Source organism: Salminus brasiliensis, chromosome 15, assembly GCF_030463535.1.
Source record: "Salminus brasiliensis chromosome 15, fSalBra1.hap2, whole genome shotgun sequence".
Lineage (NCBI taxonomy): Eukaryota > Metazoa > Chordata > Actinopteri > Characiformes > Bryconidae > Salminus > Salminus brasiliensis.
The window spans coordinates 30,936,981-30,954,198 of NC_132892.1; the positions used below are offsets into that span (position 1 = coordinate 30,936,981).

The window sequence follows — 17,218 nt, forward strand, 5'->3', positions numbered from 1 at the left end:
CTTGTCTAGTCCCTGTGTCCCCCCTGCGTGGGTTAGAGGGGTATAAAGCCCCCCAGCATTGAGAAGCTGTGGAGCAGTGGAAGATTAACCGTGTTCTCTGTAATGATGGTGGTGGTGGAGCTTTGCTTTGGGATGAGTTGGGGAGTTGGGGATGATGAGGTGGGGTGGTGATCATCGTCCAACATCCTGACCTCACTAATGCTACTCCTGGCGCTGAATGCAATCAAACCCTCACAGCAGTGCTTCTCCAGAATCTAGTAGAAAGTCTTCTTCTCTGGACTGTAAAGAGAGTGAGTCCAACAAAAGCAGGATCAGCTCTTTTATTACCCTTGATTTCAGAAGAAACACTGAATGAGCAGGCGTCCCAATACTTTTGTCCATACGGTGTATGCGTTTATTGGATGATGGTCTTTAAAATGGTCTACTTCTGGAGTGGAGATGATGTTGGCATTGGACTAGCCAGTGCTAAAGATGCGGTTCTTTACAGGGCGCAGGCCTCTTACAATAGTCATGCAAATGATCCGAAAATGTCACAGCGCCACCTGCAGCACTGGAGTGCTCATAAGTGACAGCCAAGACATTAACCACAGAGAGTGTGGGAACCCCCGAAGCCTTAAAGCAGCGACATGCGAGAATTAATATGTTTTGCTCCTGGGCTCCCCCTACAGTTGAGGAGTGTAATTCACTTCTACTCCACTGCAGTAAATACAAATCGTGCTTTGAGCTGCACACATGCATTTCTGGACAAGTTGACAACTAGCAAAGCTGGATAGTGCAGGAGCAGCAGCGTTCCGACCCGGAGTGGGAATGACGGAGACACTACACTCCCAGTTACAGTCAGTGGAGCATCAGCATGACCCTGAAGCTGCTGATTTAGGGGAAATTAGTGCATACTGTTGCTTTTACACACACACACACACACACACACACACACACACACACACCTTTGCAGTAGTGGTTCCATCGTGTGTGTCCTGTTCTGTGTGTTTCTGCAGGAAGGGCAGTTGGAGCCTTGCTCGGGTGAGACGCAGGAGCCCCAGCCTGCACAGCTCAAAGTCATTGGCCAGTCCTCGCTTTAAACCCTGCACTCTCTCTCTCTCTCTCTCTCTCTCTCTCTCCCTTCTTCCTATCTGTCGTTCGTCCTTCTTTTCCTATCTCTCTCCCCCTATACCCCCCCCCCCCGTCTGTCTCTCTCTGTACGTCTGTCTGTCTGACACGCTTTGCTGTTTGAAGGTGTGGCCTCATACCCCGACTCCGCCCTCTACGTCCCCGGTGACTCCGCCCACGCGCAGAGCACAGCTCAGCCTTCACCAAGCGCCGTCTGTCGGCATGGAGAGCTCCAGCTACGACTTTTGACCTAATGCGTCAGGATCGTGCTACAGCCAGATGGAGCATCGTCCTGATTGGAGGATAAAGCAGAGGTGCAGGAGGAGGCGTTTGGAACGAAGGGCGAGAGAGAGAGCCTGCGAGAGAGAGAGAGCCTGCGAGAGAGAGAGCCTGCGAGAGTACTATTTTAGCACTGCTGGACTTGAAGGTGACTACCTGAGGAAGTGCTCGTTTAAAGGGGCTGTCAACTCAACCGCTAATAGTAATACTAATTAAACTGATTATTAAATATTAATGATCCTCATAAGGACTGTTTGGGCGTCTCAGGCCAGAGCTGTAGCCATGGCAATGTAAACAACCCCACAGAAGCAATTTTTCCGTTTTTTTCCCCATGCTTTTGTTTTCTGGCAGAAGCCAGCTTTTGAATTTATGCATGATATGCTCTATATTTTATATGGAGGTCAAGTTACGTCAAACCTGGAGTTACTACGGTAACCACAGCGATGAGTGTTGGTGGACGACTGAAATTTTGAGGAACTGTGTCAATCATACAAACACTCCCAGCATTAGCTGAATTGTAGCACTGTGGCTTTTGGAGAATTGGTATGTCCCCCTACAGGCACGGAGTGTAATTCAATTTTACACCACTGCAGTAAATACAAATCATGCTTTGAGCGCCCCCTAATGGACAGACAGTTGTACGCATGCATTTCTGGACAAGCTGAGAGCTCCGGAAGCTTCATCTGAAGGTAAAGAAGCCTGTGGACTGAGGTGGTAGAGTAATACTAGAGGTGGGGGTGTTGCAGTTTGACATTTTTACATTATGATAACCAAAATGTGTAGGCAGGTGAAAATTAAAAAGGCATTATTATGATATATGAACAGCACCACTTAAAAGTGCACTGACATACACTATATGTCCAAATGTTTGTGGACACCCCTTTTAATGAAGGCATTCAGCTACTTTAGGTTGCACCCATTGCTGACACAGTTGTGCAAATGCACACACACAGCTTGTAGTCTAGTCCCTGTAGAGAAGAAGTACTGCCAATAGAATAGGACTCTCTGGAGCAGATAAACAACATGACCTTATTATAGCACCATGCTGTCTAATGCCAGGCGTGGGCTAAAGGGGTATAAAGCCCCCCACCATTGAGCTGTGGAGCAGTGGAAGAACTGTGTTCTCTGGAATGACAGATGGTGCTTCACCCAGTGCTTTTGGGATGAGTTATTGATCATTATCCAACATCCTGACCTCACTAAAGCTCTTGTCGCTGAATGCAATCCACAATTCTCACAAATCCTCACAGCAATGCTCCTCCAAAATCTAGTAGAAAGCCTTCTTCCTTGGCTATAGAATAAAGAGTTACTCCAACAAAAGCAGAAAATGAGCAGGTGTCCCAATACTTTTGTCCATATAGTGTATTATCCTTGAACATCCACTTTGTCTTCCAATGTCTTCCACTGCAAAAAAGGCCCTATGTGTTACTTCTCTATAACCAGAGTTACACCTCATTGATGTTGCTGCCTTTGCTTGACATGCAATGAACATGATCTAGCAAAACTGACCATTTATAGATTTTTCCTTAGATGTGGTCAGAAAGAGTCATTTTGAACATCCAACCACTTAGAAAAGGCTTACCAGTCTAAACTGTGCTCTGAATAAGCTCTTACGCTCACTTGATAATAAAAAAACACAGCGCATCCAACAAGAACAAAAGCCTTGTGCTACTTTTTACAGCTATAGACGGGTTTCGGGGTAACGTCCTCTCAGAGATACACGAGCAACCAGGGGGCAGAAAGCATTTACATTTACATTGAAGGCGTTTAGCAGACGCTCTTCTCCAGAGAGACTTAGAAAATACTCGGAGAGCAAAAAAGACAAAGAGCTGTTGCGCAGTAGGACAGACAGATCCAGCTCTGTATTTAATTATTGAGTCAACAAGACTATATAAACAGTGTGAAATCTATGCTACGATTAGAGCAGCTGACCAATGTTATGTTATAGTCTACTGTTTTCGAAGCGCTTTTGCCCAATGGCTGCTTGCACACCCAGTGATATTTGTAAACAAAAGCTCCGCCATCTATAAAAACTAGGCATGATCTTACTTTTTTTTTTATGTCTAATGCCGATACGATATTGCAGCCTTGAGCATCTGCTGGTTCCGATCTCCAGTCTGATCCCCTCTTTTTTCTTAAACATGGTCAGATAGTCTTGAGCATCTGCTAGTTCCGATCTCCAGTCTGATCCCCTCTTTTTTCTTAAACATGGTCAGAAAGTCTTGAGCATCTGCTAGTTCCGATCTCCAGTCTGATCCCCTCTTTTTTCTTAAATATGGTCAGATAGTCTTGAGCATCTGCTAGTTCCGATCTTCAGTCTAATCTCCTCTTTTTTCTTAAATATGGTCAGAAAGTCTTGAGCATCTGCTAGTTCCGATCTTCAGTCTAATCTCCTCTTTTTTCTTAAATATGGTCAGATAGTCTTGAGCATTTACTGGTTCCGATCCCTCTCTTTTTCTCTCTCCTAACCTTTCGACCCTTAGGCCAATTTTAGTGGTTAGTGATAGTGACGAGGGGTGTCCCAATACTTTTGTCCAAATAGTGTTCTTGATGGAATCAGTTGACAGCCCCTTTAAAAAAAACTCTAGTCACTCTAGTACGCCAAGAGTTACTGGAGGAACAGACACACAGCATGAGTCACCGCCAGGTTGATCTGAAATGCAGGCTGCTGCACTGAATCAAATAGAGATGCCAGTCTCCAACAGACTCATTAGCTTATCTGTCACACACACACAGCCTCTCCGACTGCAGCACAACCCAGCTATATTAATGCAGCAAGAATCCACAAGCTCATATAGGACTCGACCTCCAAGCATCTTTTGCTGCTATTGACTGACTCCCTGCATCTGGTACTCCCTGTCCCAAGAACCTCTGGGTGACCCCACTTTATTAGAGACACTCTACAGACTGCACACCCCTCTCTCTCTCTCTCTCTTTTTGGTTTGTTTACTGTGGTTTTCGGCACCAGCCGGCTCACAGGTCCGTGAGTGCCACAGCGAATTCATCATCCTGTATTCCTCAGTCCAATCCCTTTTCTTCAGCACTGTCAGCTACAGGGCAGATGCTGGATAGGCAGGTTGACATTCAGCCCAAAATTAAATTCACACAGTTTCCACCCTCTTACCTCCAGTGTGTTTGATCAGCCCAGGCATGTTTGGCCTGAAACCTTGGCCTTCTTTAGTTGCGCTGATGAAGCTCATGCAGCTAACAAATAAGCCAGCTCAAACGATCCCAATACTCAGGTATTCGTTTGTTATGTTGGTGTTCGTTCCTGTGTTCAGAAGTGGGGAACCGAGGGCTGCCCAGCAGGCACCAGGCATCAACTCAACATCAGAAAAATGTTGGACTCTAAGCAAAGTCAGACAGACGTTACAATTTATCTGAAAATGAAACTCAGGTTGATGTGAAAACCCAACACTGTATGTTCAATTTTGGTTGGAAATCAAAGTCAAAAACCATAAATGGGTTGACATCAAGCTCCAACGTTAGACAGATGTTACATTTTTGGTTGGAAATTAAAATCACATATCTGTCAGAAACCAACATTGGGTTAAAATCAAGCTCCAACATTAGACAGATGTTGATTTTCTGTCGGAAATCAAAATCACACATCTGTCAGAAACCAACATTGGGTTGAAATTAAGCTCCTACGTGAAATAGATGTTGAACTTTGGTTGAAGATGAAAGTCACATATCTGTCAAAAACTAACATTGGGTTAAAATCAAGCTCCAACGTTAGACAGATGTTGATTTTCTGTTGGAAATCAAAGTCACACATCCGTCAGAAACCAACACTAATGTAAATTTGTGATGTTAAGAGACCAACATCTAACATTTTCCAAACATCACATACCAACGTCATACTGCCGTAAAATACCAGCATTTAGTCGTGAGGTGTGGAGACCAAAACCAAACGTCTGCTAAACTTTATAATTTCAGCGTCCAAACAACGTGAAATTCTAACGTTATTAGATGTTGATATGTTCCAACATTAAATAGATGTTAAAATTTGTTTGGAATTTGAAATCACATATCTGTCCAAAACCAAGATTGGGTTGAAATCTAGCTCCTGTGTTCCTTTGTTCAGAAGTGGGGAACCGAGGGCTGCCCAGCAGGCACCAGGCATCAATTCAACATCAGAAAAATGTTGGACTCTAAGCAAAGTCAGACAGACGTTACAATTTATCTGAAAATGAAACTCAGGTTGATGTGAAAACCCAACACTGTATGTTCAATTTTGGTTGGAAATCAAAGTCAAAAACCATAAATGGGTTGAAATGAAGCTCCAGCGTTAGACAGATGTTACATTTTTGGTTGGAAATCAAAATCACATATCTGTAAGAAGGTTCAATGTTAAATAGATGTTGAATTTCAGTTGGAAATTAAAGTCACACATCTGTCAAAATTGAAACCAAGGGTTGAAATCAAGCTCTAACATTAGACAGATGTTGATTTTCTGTTGGAAATCAAAGTCACACATAAGTCAAAAAACAACATTGGGTTGACATTAAGCTCCAACGTTAAACAGATGTCTGATTTTGGATGGAAATCAAAGTCACATATCCATCAAAAACCAACACAAATGTAAAAATGTTAGACAACGTTAGAATTTTGGTAATGTAACACACTTAAAAACAACATATTAATAATATTAATAAATAATTATATTAACATTATATTAATAATATTATTATAATTCGAACAATGTTAGAATTTCATGTTTGGATGTTAACATTTTAAAGTTTAGCAGATTGTTGGCTTTTGGTCTCAATACCTCACAACTAAATGTTGGTATTTATGGTAATATGACATTAGCATGTGACATGTGGATGATAGTGGATTTTGATTACTTAATTAGCACAATGCTAATTGTTCTACATGAGCTTCCATTACTTGCTACATTAGCCTCATAGCTCCAGTGTAAGACTGAAGAACCTCAGACACCAAGCAGTGTAAAACTGAAGGACTTCAGACACCAAACATGACTTGGCTGGAGGGGTTTGGAAACATTTGTGGGGTTCCAAAGATGAGTTTTGCTGAACGGTCGCTTTAAGAGAGACAGATTCGAGGTTTTGAGCGATTTGAGAGGTCAGCAGCATTGCCCTAAGATGTTGTATGATATATGAGTACCTGTATTTACCCTTAGATGGCACTTTGATGGTTCAGGAGACCTGCCTGGGAGAATTAAGGTGAGGGGATTAGCGGAAAACCCTTTTCTGATGTTATGCTTAAGTGTAGTTAAGTGCCTTTCCTCCGCCACAGGGAGGATTTACGTTACAACACGATTCTGAGACATGGCCTAATGCCTCCAGTTTGGCTGTGTTTGCTGATTTGAATCGCTCTGTACATTTACAGTGGAGTGCAAAAGTTTTGATACCCCTGGTCAAATGAAAACAAGTGCACATGCTTTATAGACAGGGGCTCTGCCAGAGATTTGGGGCCCCATGAAAAGATATTACACTGGGCCCTACAACTCTAGGGCCTTAGAATTGACCCACCCCTGTACAGCACCCCCCCCCCCCCCACCCAACACTCAGCGCCCCTGTCCTGTGCCTAAAATGTGCAGACAAATGCCTATAGATGATCAACAAACATGGGGTGCCTACACTTTTGCACGCCGAGAATACTCCTGGTTCTGTGATCAACCCCCCCTGACCCGAAACCTTTTAGGACTATTTTACAACATGTATTTCTACAATGTATCTTTCTCGAATGCTGTAGCCTGAAAATATACCTTGGTTGCCATGGCAACAAAAGCCTGCAGTGATGTCATTGCATCCGCTGCTTTCGTCGCCTTCCTGAGATTCGCTGATGTGGACGTTTTTCTTGCGAAATGTTTTTGTGTTTCGTTTTGTTGGTCGTTGTTGTCACCGGACGTCAGTTTGATGTCAGAACAACGTTGTACTCCGACGTTGGGGAGACGTTGGATTTCAGTTTTTAAAACTGGGTTCATGTCACAGACGTTGAATTTAGGTTGTAATTCAAAGTCCGGTATCCATCAAAATCCAACACTGAGTTGCCATCAAGCTCCAACGTTAGATCGTTAAATCTTGCCTACATAACATGCTAATTTCAAACCAACAGCATATCAACATCTAACAACGTTAAAATTTTACGTCGTTTGGACGCTGACATTATAAAGTTTAGCAGACGTTTGGTTTTAATCTCACGTCAGTCTGACGTTGACATGTGACGTTTGGAAGATGTTGGATGTTGGTCTTCAGCAAAATATCAACGTCAGCTGACGTCACTATTCTACGTCAAACTGACGTTGGCATTAGACGTTGTTCTGACATTGAATCATGGTCACGACCTGAGGTCACGACCTGCACTCAACCAGATAACAACGTCTATAGATGTTGGTGGTCAGCTGGGAGGAGGAGAAAAGAACTCCGCCTTTTTCCGAACTTTGTGGAGAAACATCTCCGACGCTTTCGTGACGAGACTGTTCGTTGTGTGGCTGCCAAAGCATTTGATTACTTCGTGTTCGTGTGTGTGAGCAGACTATTATGCTGTTTGTTGACGCTATAGAGATTGTGTATTGCACAGTTGATGTATAAACGTGCCTGTCTTTACATTACAACACACACACACACACACACGGTTGTAATGTACTCTCACAACCTGGCAGAACCCATCAAGAACCCATCTGGCTTTCTGGAATCATCACTTCATCGTGTACAAATTCATAAACTAAACCTACGCTCGCCCTGCCTCACACCCACACTTTCCAGCTGACTCAAAATCCATTAAATTGTCACCTTTGTTGAGATGTGGTGAAAAAGCACAAACACAAACAAGCCCAGTGACTCTCCTGTTCCTCTGGAAGGTCCTTGACCTTGGTAGGAAAAGGTCTTTTGGTCTGAGAATGCTACAATTTTGGAAGAATGACCATAATTTGAGGTGGGATTCCAGATGGTCTGGTGGAGCACAAGCTTCTGACTTCTGACATAAAGGAACCTTGACAGGAATGGTCGAGCACACGTCTCACAGCTATCCGAAAACTGACGATTTACCAAAAATACAAGGCCAAAGGCTACTAAACATACTACTGTTATAACAACTGAAAGCAGTGCTGGCAGGTCCAGGCCCAGCCAGTAGAATCCATTCCAGGATTTTTGTGGATTTTTACTGGCATTGATTTCAGAAGACAGCTGCAGTAGAGCTGTCCATGCGGTTGGAGCAAAATCCTGGGGTGGATTTCTACTGAATAGGCCTGGATTAGCCATCTTTGGTTTATCGAATTGCTGCAGTAGAGTCATCCAAACAGTTAGAACTAAATAATGGGGTGGATTTTTACTGGCTAGGCCTGGATTAGCCATCTTTGGTCAAACGAATTGCTGCAGTAGAGTCATCCAGACAGTTAGAACTAAATCCTGGGGTGGATTTTACTGGCTAGGCCTGGATTAGCCATCATTGGTCAAACGAATTACTGCAGTGGAGCTATCCAGACAGTTAGAACTAAATCCTGGGGTGGATTTTTACTGGCTAGGCCTGGATTAGCCATCTTTGGTCAAACGAATTGCTGCAGTGGAGCCATCCAGACAGTTAGAACTAAATAATGGGGTGGATTTTTACTTGCTAGGCCTGGATTAGCCATCTTTGGTTTATCGAATTGCTGCAGTAGAGTCATCCAAACAGTTAGAACTAAATCCTGGGGTGGATTTTACTGGCTAGGCCTGGATTAGCCATCATTGGTCAAACGAATTACTGCAGTGGAGCTATCCAGACAGTTAGAACTAAATCCTGGGGTGGATTTTTACTGGCTAGGCCTGGATTAGCCATCTTTGGTCAAACGAATTGCTGCAGTGGAGCCATCCAGACAGTTAGAACTAAATAATGGGGTGGATTTTTACTTGCTAGGCCTGGATTAGCCATCTTTGGTTTATCGAATTGCTGCAGTAGAGTCATCCAAACAGTTAGAACTAAATCCTGGGGTGGATTTTACTGGCTAGGCCTGGATTAGCCATCATTGGTCAAACGAATTACTGCAGTGGAGCTATCCAAACAGTTAGAACTAAATCCTGGGGTGGATTTTACTGGCTAGGCCTGGATTAGCCATCATTGGTCAAACAAATTACTGCAGTGGAGCTATCCAGACAGTTAGAACTAAATCCTGGGGTGGATTTTACTGGCTAGGCCTGGATTAGCCATCATTGGTCAAACGAATTACTGCAGTGGAGCTATCCAGACAGTTAGAACTAAATCCTGGGGTGGATTTTTACTTGCTGGATTTACCAGCTTTGCTTAACTGAATTTAACCTTCTGAGGTCCAGCAAAGTATATACTAACCAAAAATAGCACTAGCTGTGTATCTCCCAACATTAGAACACTATTAAAATTTGGTGGCCCTGAGTTTTAAAAAAAGAAAAAGAAAAAAAAAAGCACAGTCCGGGAGGGCGGGACTTGTTCGAGATTTTATAATCTGCTTATTATGTGCCTGTATTGCACACTGTACATCAGCAAACATGTACCTGATAACATCTCATCGGACGCGTTCCCATGATGAAGCATATTTGTATGTAAATATATTTTGGTCTAAATAAAGTGGTGCATCACACTGTTCTGTCACGCGTCTTCCTCTCCCTTTTACTTTCACATTTACAGCAGGTAGCTGGACAAAAGTATTGGGACACCTGCTCATTCACTGCTTCTTCTAAAATTAAGGGTATTAAAAGGAGCTGATCCTGCTTTTGTTGGAGTGACTGTCTCTACTGTCCAGAGAAGAAGACTTTCTACTAGATTTCTACTAGATTCTGGAGCTGGAGCATTGCTGTGAGGATCTGATTGCATTCAGTGACAAGAGCAGTGTCAGTGAGGATGTTCGACCTGACCGGACTTCTCTCCGTGTCTGGGTAGTCTGGTTTCTCACACATAGTAGGTGATCTGGGTATGTTAAATTGGGACACCTAGGGGGCAACCCCGCCCCCCTCAAACCCCTATTATTATTATTATTTCTGACATATATTTAATGTACCGTATACCTTATTAATTATCCCTAGTAAATAATGTCTTATTTTATTTCTTTGTATTATATCATAATAACAACAATACTATCATTTATTATTTTATTAGTAGTCATTGTGTATTATTGTATTATGATTTTATATAATTTCATCATTCATTATATCATTATTTATTTATTGCACATTATAATTTTATGATCTTTTTCAAATTTATTTAATTTCTAATATTATTATTACTACAGGAGACTTTATTGTCCTTCGTATCATAACATGGGGTGGAACGAAATGGTGAATTATTATTATGATTATTATTATTTAGTTGTTTTTCATTACTTTATTTATGGTTATTTGTATTCTGATTATTTATAATAATCACTAGTCAGTGATTATTATGCTTTCTGTCTTTAACCTTTACACATTGGGTCAAATTTAATAAGCATAAGCTTCCAAACTGGATCCAGTAAAAGACATAAACTGATCCCAGATCAGCTTTCGTACTCTCAGACGTTTGATAAACATGGGCTGTGAAACAGCCATGCTAATAAAGTCAGCCTGAACAGAATGGGCGTGAATGGGAGTGTGTGGAACCCTGGAACGGACTCACACCTGTCCAGGGGGGTATTCCTACTTTGGGCCCAGTAGGTTTCGGACCCACTGACCAGGAAGAAGCGGATAAGATGACGGATGGATTGTAGTATTAGAGTTATATTATATTGTGTTATTATTATTATTATTATTGATAATAATATTGATACAGATATATAAGATTACAGTTTATTGATCCCACTCTGTGCATCTCTTTCTTTCTGTATCTGTCACCATCTCTCACTCTCTCTCTCTCTCTCTCTCTCTCTCTCTCTCTCTCGCTCGGGCTCTGTGCTGAATGCTTGCTGTCATGTTGGATTCTTCTGCTGACGCTCGGCGATTGAATTATTGACCGTCCTCTCAGCTCTCTCTTATCGTCCCTCATTCACTCCATCCTCTGTCCTTCACCCTTCCACTCTATCACTCCATCACACCATTTCCTCTCTGCCCTGCTGATCCCTCACCTACCCCCTCCCTGTCCCTCCACCCCTTCCCACCGGCTTCTCTGTCTCTGTTTAAATTGAATTTCCCACGAACTGGCTTTACTGGAATGACAATCACAGTAACAGCATTACTGCAGCATCACTGCGTTCAATTACAGCCAAACTCCAGAGCCCTGAAACCCACCTGCACGATAAAGCTCTCCACCACTAACCTCCACCCTGTGGGATTCCTGTATGTTAGCTGAATGTTAGCGCTCTTAAACATTTTCTATTGAAAATGTCCATTTTAAATGAAACAGGGCATTTATACACCATATGGACAAAAGTATTGGGACACCTGCTTGTTCACTGCTCCACAGCTCAGTGCTGGGGGGCTTAAAACCCCTGTAATGTCCACACCTGATACTAATAGGTTCATGTTGTTTATCTGCTCCAGAGGGTCCTATTCTATTGGCTGTACTATTGGCTTCTCTACAGGGACTACACAAGCTGTGTGTTTGTGGTGTGTGCATTTGCACATCTGTGTCAGCAAAGGGTGCAACCTAAAGTAGCTGAATGCATGACTTACAAGGGGTGTCCACAAACATTTGTCCCTGCAGTAGGAGACTCACTGAGGAGCCCTAGATCGCGCCCCTGTCTAAGAGGAAAACACCGCAGGCTTGATTTTCGGCCCTGTAACTCCGCTCGTTGTGACAGTGAGGCGCGGGGGAGAGCCGGGGCAGCCTTTCAACAGGACCCCTGAGCGGACCCCTGACTGTGTGACCTTTTGCGTTGCCCCAGGTGTCCGGCTGCCCTTTTCCACTGACCTCAGACCAGCTACGGCTTCTCAAACCTGGAGCTCCATCACTAGAACAGTGCTCTCACCTCATGTCACTGTGCTGTGGTGTGTCCTGAGGATGTTCGATACACACGCCCAAATCAGTCCACAGGGGGGGCTAATATAGCTCCAGCTGACCAGACAGTCCTACACACTCCCAAACCGGCCTGGACAGGAGGCTGGATGTGTGTGTGTATGTGTGTGTGTGTGTGTGTGTTTACCTAAAGGGCAAAGACAGGATTTAGCTAATAAACCTACAATTCCAGCACATCCTCCCACATCCTCCTGCACACACACACACACACACACACACACACACACACACACATCTAGGACTTACATAAAGACTTAAAGGGCCCATGTCATTTAAAGATTTGGATGTAAACACTGTTAAAGTCTTAAAATGCACCAAACCAAGTTCATTTACATACGCAACCATATACCCTCCTACTATACCCGCCTGCAACAGTTTAGCCCCGCCCATTCCCACTGATGTTTCAGCCCGGACTGCTTTCTGAACGAAGCACAACACAGAGCTGCCAATCAGATGCGAGCGAATTAAGAGGGCCCTCAGGGCAGGCCTGATCAATATGATAAGATGTTTTGTTATTAATTAATTAATTGGTTCATTAATTAATTATTCATTATTTCAATAATTCAGTAAACAGGGCCCCGGGTGGTCCAGCAGACTAAGGCGCTGTCACTATGATCAGTGGATCTCTGGTTCGAACCCCGGTCATGCTGCTAGCCATCGGCAGCCGAGGCCCAGAGAGAACACAGCTGGCCTCGCTCTTTACAGGGTGGGTACAGGCTGTAAAGAGCCTGTTTTGAGAAAAAGCTGTTTTAAGGGCATTAAGTGGCTGTTGGTTTGCGTACAAATGGCCACGCCCACAAGTAATTTCATTGGCCACTGACAGTTTGAAGCTAGAGGGTGCATTTCCAGGGCTTGGTGATGAGTGCAACCTTTCACACTGGCTCCTGTGCCAGCATCTATTAGCACACTGGGCGTGTCTTTCCCCATTCACTCGCCATCTGTGTGTAGTTATTTCCCCCAGGCTACCCCCTACCCCCCATTGCATTTTTAAGAACCTATTAAAAATGGTTCTCTATAGAAACCTGACCGCTCAAAGAACCGTCTACATTCTCAAATAGTTCTTTACCTGGTTCTCCGAACTATGGAATTCTCCAGAATTGTAGCGATGGAGGGAAATTCTCCAGCACTGTAATTCGTCTGTAGACGGTTCTTTGTTTTAGAACCTATTAAAAATGGTTCTACATAGATACATGACAACTCGAAGAACCATGTGGATGTTCTAGTAGTTCTTTGCCTGGTTCTCTGAATTATGAGGTATATGTTTGGAACAAAGACAGTGGAATTCTCCAGAATTGTAGCGATGGAGGGAAATTCTCCAGAACTGCATATTTTTGGGAGATGGTTCTTTGTAGAAATATGTAAAAATGGTTCTATATAGTCAGATGAACACTTTGAAGAACCTTTTGAATGGTCTGGTGGTTCTCTGCCTGGTTCTTCAGCTCAGAGGAAACCCTTTTGTAGTTGATTCCTTATAGAACCTTTAAAATGATTCTGTATAGAAACATACTCTAGCTTTGCCTGGTTCTCTGAATGATGGCGATTATTTCTGGATATACGGAGGAACTCTCCAGTCCGGCAGCGGTGGAGGGCGATTCTCCAGCAGTGTGTAATGTGGGGGGATTAGGGGTCAATCTGTGGGAGATGAAGTTAAAGCTCTCTAAGCTCGACTCATTCTTCTCTTTGACTCCAGTGAGTGCAGGTCACTCTTTACCATGGAAAAGTACAAATTGATTTCTCTCGCCTCTCTCTCTCTCACGCACACACACACACACGCACACACGCACACACACATACATGCACACACACACACACACACGCACACGCACACACGCACACGCACACGCACACACACACACACACACACACATACACAGACTCTACTGGAGAACCTGTGTGGTTTACTGTAGGATGCTTTTCAGAATCTTAAATACCACAAATCTATTTCTCTCTCTCTCTCTCTCTCTGCCTCTCTCTCTGTCTCTCTCTCTCTCTCTGCCTCTCTCTCTCTGCCTCTCTCTCTGTCTCTCTCTCCCTCTCTCTATCTCTGCCTCTCTCTCTATCTCTGTCTCTCTCTCTCTATCTCTGCCTCTCTCTCTGTCTCTGTCTCTCTCTATCTCTGCCTCTCTCTCTATCTCTGTCTCTCTCTGCCTCTCTCTCTATTTCTGCCTCTCTCTGTCTCTGTCTCTCTCTCTCTGCCTCTCTCTCTATTTCTGCCTCTCTCTCTGCCTATCTCTCTCTCTCTCTCTCTCTCTCTCTCTCTCTCTGCCTATCTCCATGTCTCTGTCTCTCTCTCTGTCTCTCTCTCTCTCTGTCTCTCTCTCTATGTGTCTCTCTCTTTGTCTCTGTCCCTCTATCTATTTATCTCTGTGTGTGTCTCTCTCTCTGCCTATCTCTCTGCCTCTCTCTCTCTGTCTCTCTCTCTCTGTCTCTCTCTCTCTCGATGGAGACTAAACACAGAAGATGGGTTCAGAATCGATGAGACGGGGCTGAGGACGGTAATGAAAAGAAAAGCTCAGATAATGAGAAGAGTAGCAGGAATCACTGATTCGGTTCAATTCAGAGCAATTCGATTCAGTTATGATTCTTTACCAATCATGTACAAATCATATTTATGCGATGTCCCAAAGGATCCAGATGCCACGCTCTATATAGAACCAAGTCAACTCAAAGAACCATCTGGATTCTCAAATAGGTTCTGCAGGTTGGTGAAAAAATCTTCTGTAGAAGGTGCTTTGTAGAACCTTTTAAAATGGTTCTACAGGAAACCAAGTCAACTCAAAGAACCATTTAGATTTTAAACTAGTTCTCTGCCTTTGGTTGAAAAACCTTTGCAGATGGTTCTTTATAGAACCTTTCAAAAATGGTTCTATTTAGAACCAACACAACTCAACAAACCTTTTGGACGCCCGCAAAGGTTATTTGCCAGGTTCTGCTGATTGGTGGAAAACCTTCGTATTTCTTCAGAAAACTTCGGAAAACCTTCGGATTTCTTTGCAGAGGTTCTTTTTTTGTAGATGGTTTTAGAAATGGTTCTATATAGCATCTAAACAAGCCAAAGGACCCATATTCAGCACTACATAGAACGAGTGGGCTAGAGGGGTATAAAACCCCCCAAAGTGTTGAGCTGAGGAGCAGTGGAGCTGTGCTCTCTGTAGTGATGGTGGTGCTCCATGAGTTGCCAGAACTAGTCCTCCCACATCAGCGCCTGACCTCACTGATGCTCTCGGGTGGCTGAATACAATCAGTTCCTTACATCTGGTGTGAACACTTTCTGGAAGTGTAGAAGCTGTTACTGCAGTACAGTTGGACAAACTCCCTGTTAAGACCCCTGATTTCACAAGAAACCCCTGGACTCGAGTAATGCTGTAGTAGTGAGTCTGATCAGTAAAGAGCTGAAGTCTGTCAGCAGCAAAACATCACACACACACACACACACACACTTAACTCTAATGAGGCCTTGGTGATAGTAGCAGTGTGTGTGAGAGAGAGAGAGAGAGAGTGAGCTGTTGTGGAGAGACTAAATCTTCCGCTACTTTCTGTTCCATCATCCACTTCATTAAAGTTTCCACACTGAAGGCAGGAAGGTGAAGAGTGTGAGTGTGTGTGAGTGTGTGTGTGTGTGTGAGTGTGTGTGTGTGTGTGAGTGTGTGAGTGTGTGTGTGAGTGTGTGTGAGTGTGTGAGTGTCTGTTTTCTGTCATTCTAGTGATGCTGGCTGCTGTTTATTTGCAACATCTCGCTCCTCTAATCTCTTCATCTCCACCCCCCCTTCTCTCTCTCTCTCTCTCTCTCTCTCTCCCTCCATCTCCAGTCCCTCTCTCTCCTCACCACTCTCTACCCACCCCCCCTTCTCTCTCTCTCTCTCTCTCTCTCTCTCTCTCTCCCTCCATCTCCAGTCCCTCTCTCTCCTCACCACTCTCTACCCACCCTCCCTTCCTCTCTCTCTGTCTCTCTAGAGCTCTGCTTCATTCTACAGCTCTGCTTCATTCTACAGCTCTGCTTCATTCTATAACACTGCTTCATTCTATAACTCTGCTTCATTCTACAACACTGCTTCATTCTATAACTCTGCTTCATTCTACAACTCTGCTTCATTCTACAGCTCTGCTTCATTCTATAACTCTGCTTCATTCTACAGCTCTGCTTCATTCTATAACTCTGCTTCATTCTACAACTCTGCTTCATTCTACAGCTCTGCTTCATTCTATAACTGCTTCATTCTACAGCTCTGCTTCATTCTATAACTCTGCTTCATTCTACAGCTCTGCTTCATTCTACAACTCTGCTTCATTCTACAGCTCTGCTTCATTCTATAACTCTGCTTCATTCTACAACTCTGCTTCATTCTACAGCTCTGCTTCATTCTATAACTGCTTCATTCTACAGCTCTGCTTCATTCTATAACTCTGCTTCATTCTACAGCTCTGCTTCATTCTACAACTCTGCTTCATTCTACAGCTCTGCTTCATTCTAGAACTCTGCTTCATTCTATAACTGCTTCATTCTACAGCTCTGCTTCATTCTACAGCTCTGCTTCATTCTACAACTCTGCTTCATTCTACAGCTCTGCTTCATTCTATAACTCTGCTTCATTCTATAACACTGCTTCATTCTAGAGCTCTGCTTCATTCTATAACACTGCTTCATTCTATAACTCTGCTTCATTCTAGAGCTCTGTTTCATTCTATAACACTGCTTCATTCTAGAGCTCTGCTTCATTCTATAACACTGCTTCATTCTATAACTCTGCTTCATTCTAGAGCTCTGTTTCATTCTATAACACTGCTTCATTCTACAGCTCTGCTTCATTCTATAACACTGCTTCATTCTACAGCTCTGCTTCATTCTAGAGCTCTGCTTCATTCTATAACACTGCTTCATTCTACAGCTCTGCTTCATTCTAGAACTCTGCTTCATTCTAGAACACTG

General features: G+C 43.5%; 1 protein-coding gene across 2 annotated transcripts in view; it reads left to right on the forward strand.

Moving 5' to 3' along the window:
• Window positions 1-9,946, forward strand: part of LOC140536284 (somatostatin receptor type 5) — a 33,363-nt gene extending 23,417 nt beyond the window's left edge. Inside the window, exon 4 of one of the 2 annotated variants that reach the window (XM_072658000.1) lies at window positions 1,234-9,946. In XM_072658000.1, the coding sequence (XP_072514101.1) occupies window positions 1,234-1,356 (123 nt within the window). In that variant the 3' untranslated portion in view covers window positions 1,357-9,946. Of the gene's footprint in view, window positions 1-995 lie in introns of both variants that reach the window. The other variant, XM_072658001.1, reaches the window with a different exon arrangement.
• Window positions 9,947-17,218: the final 7,272 nt, after the last annotated feature.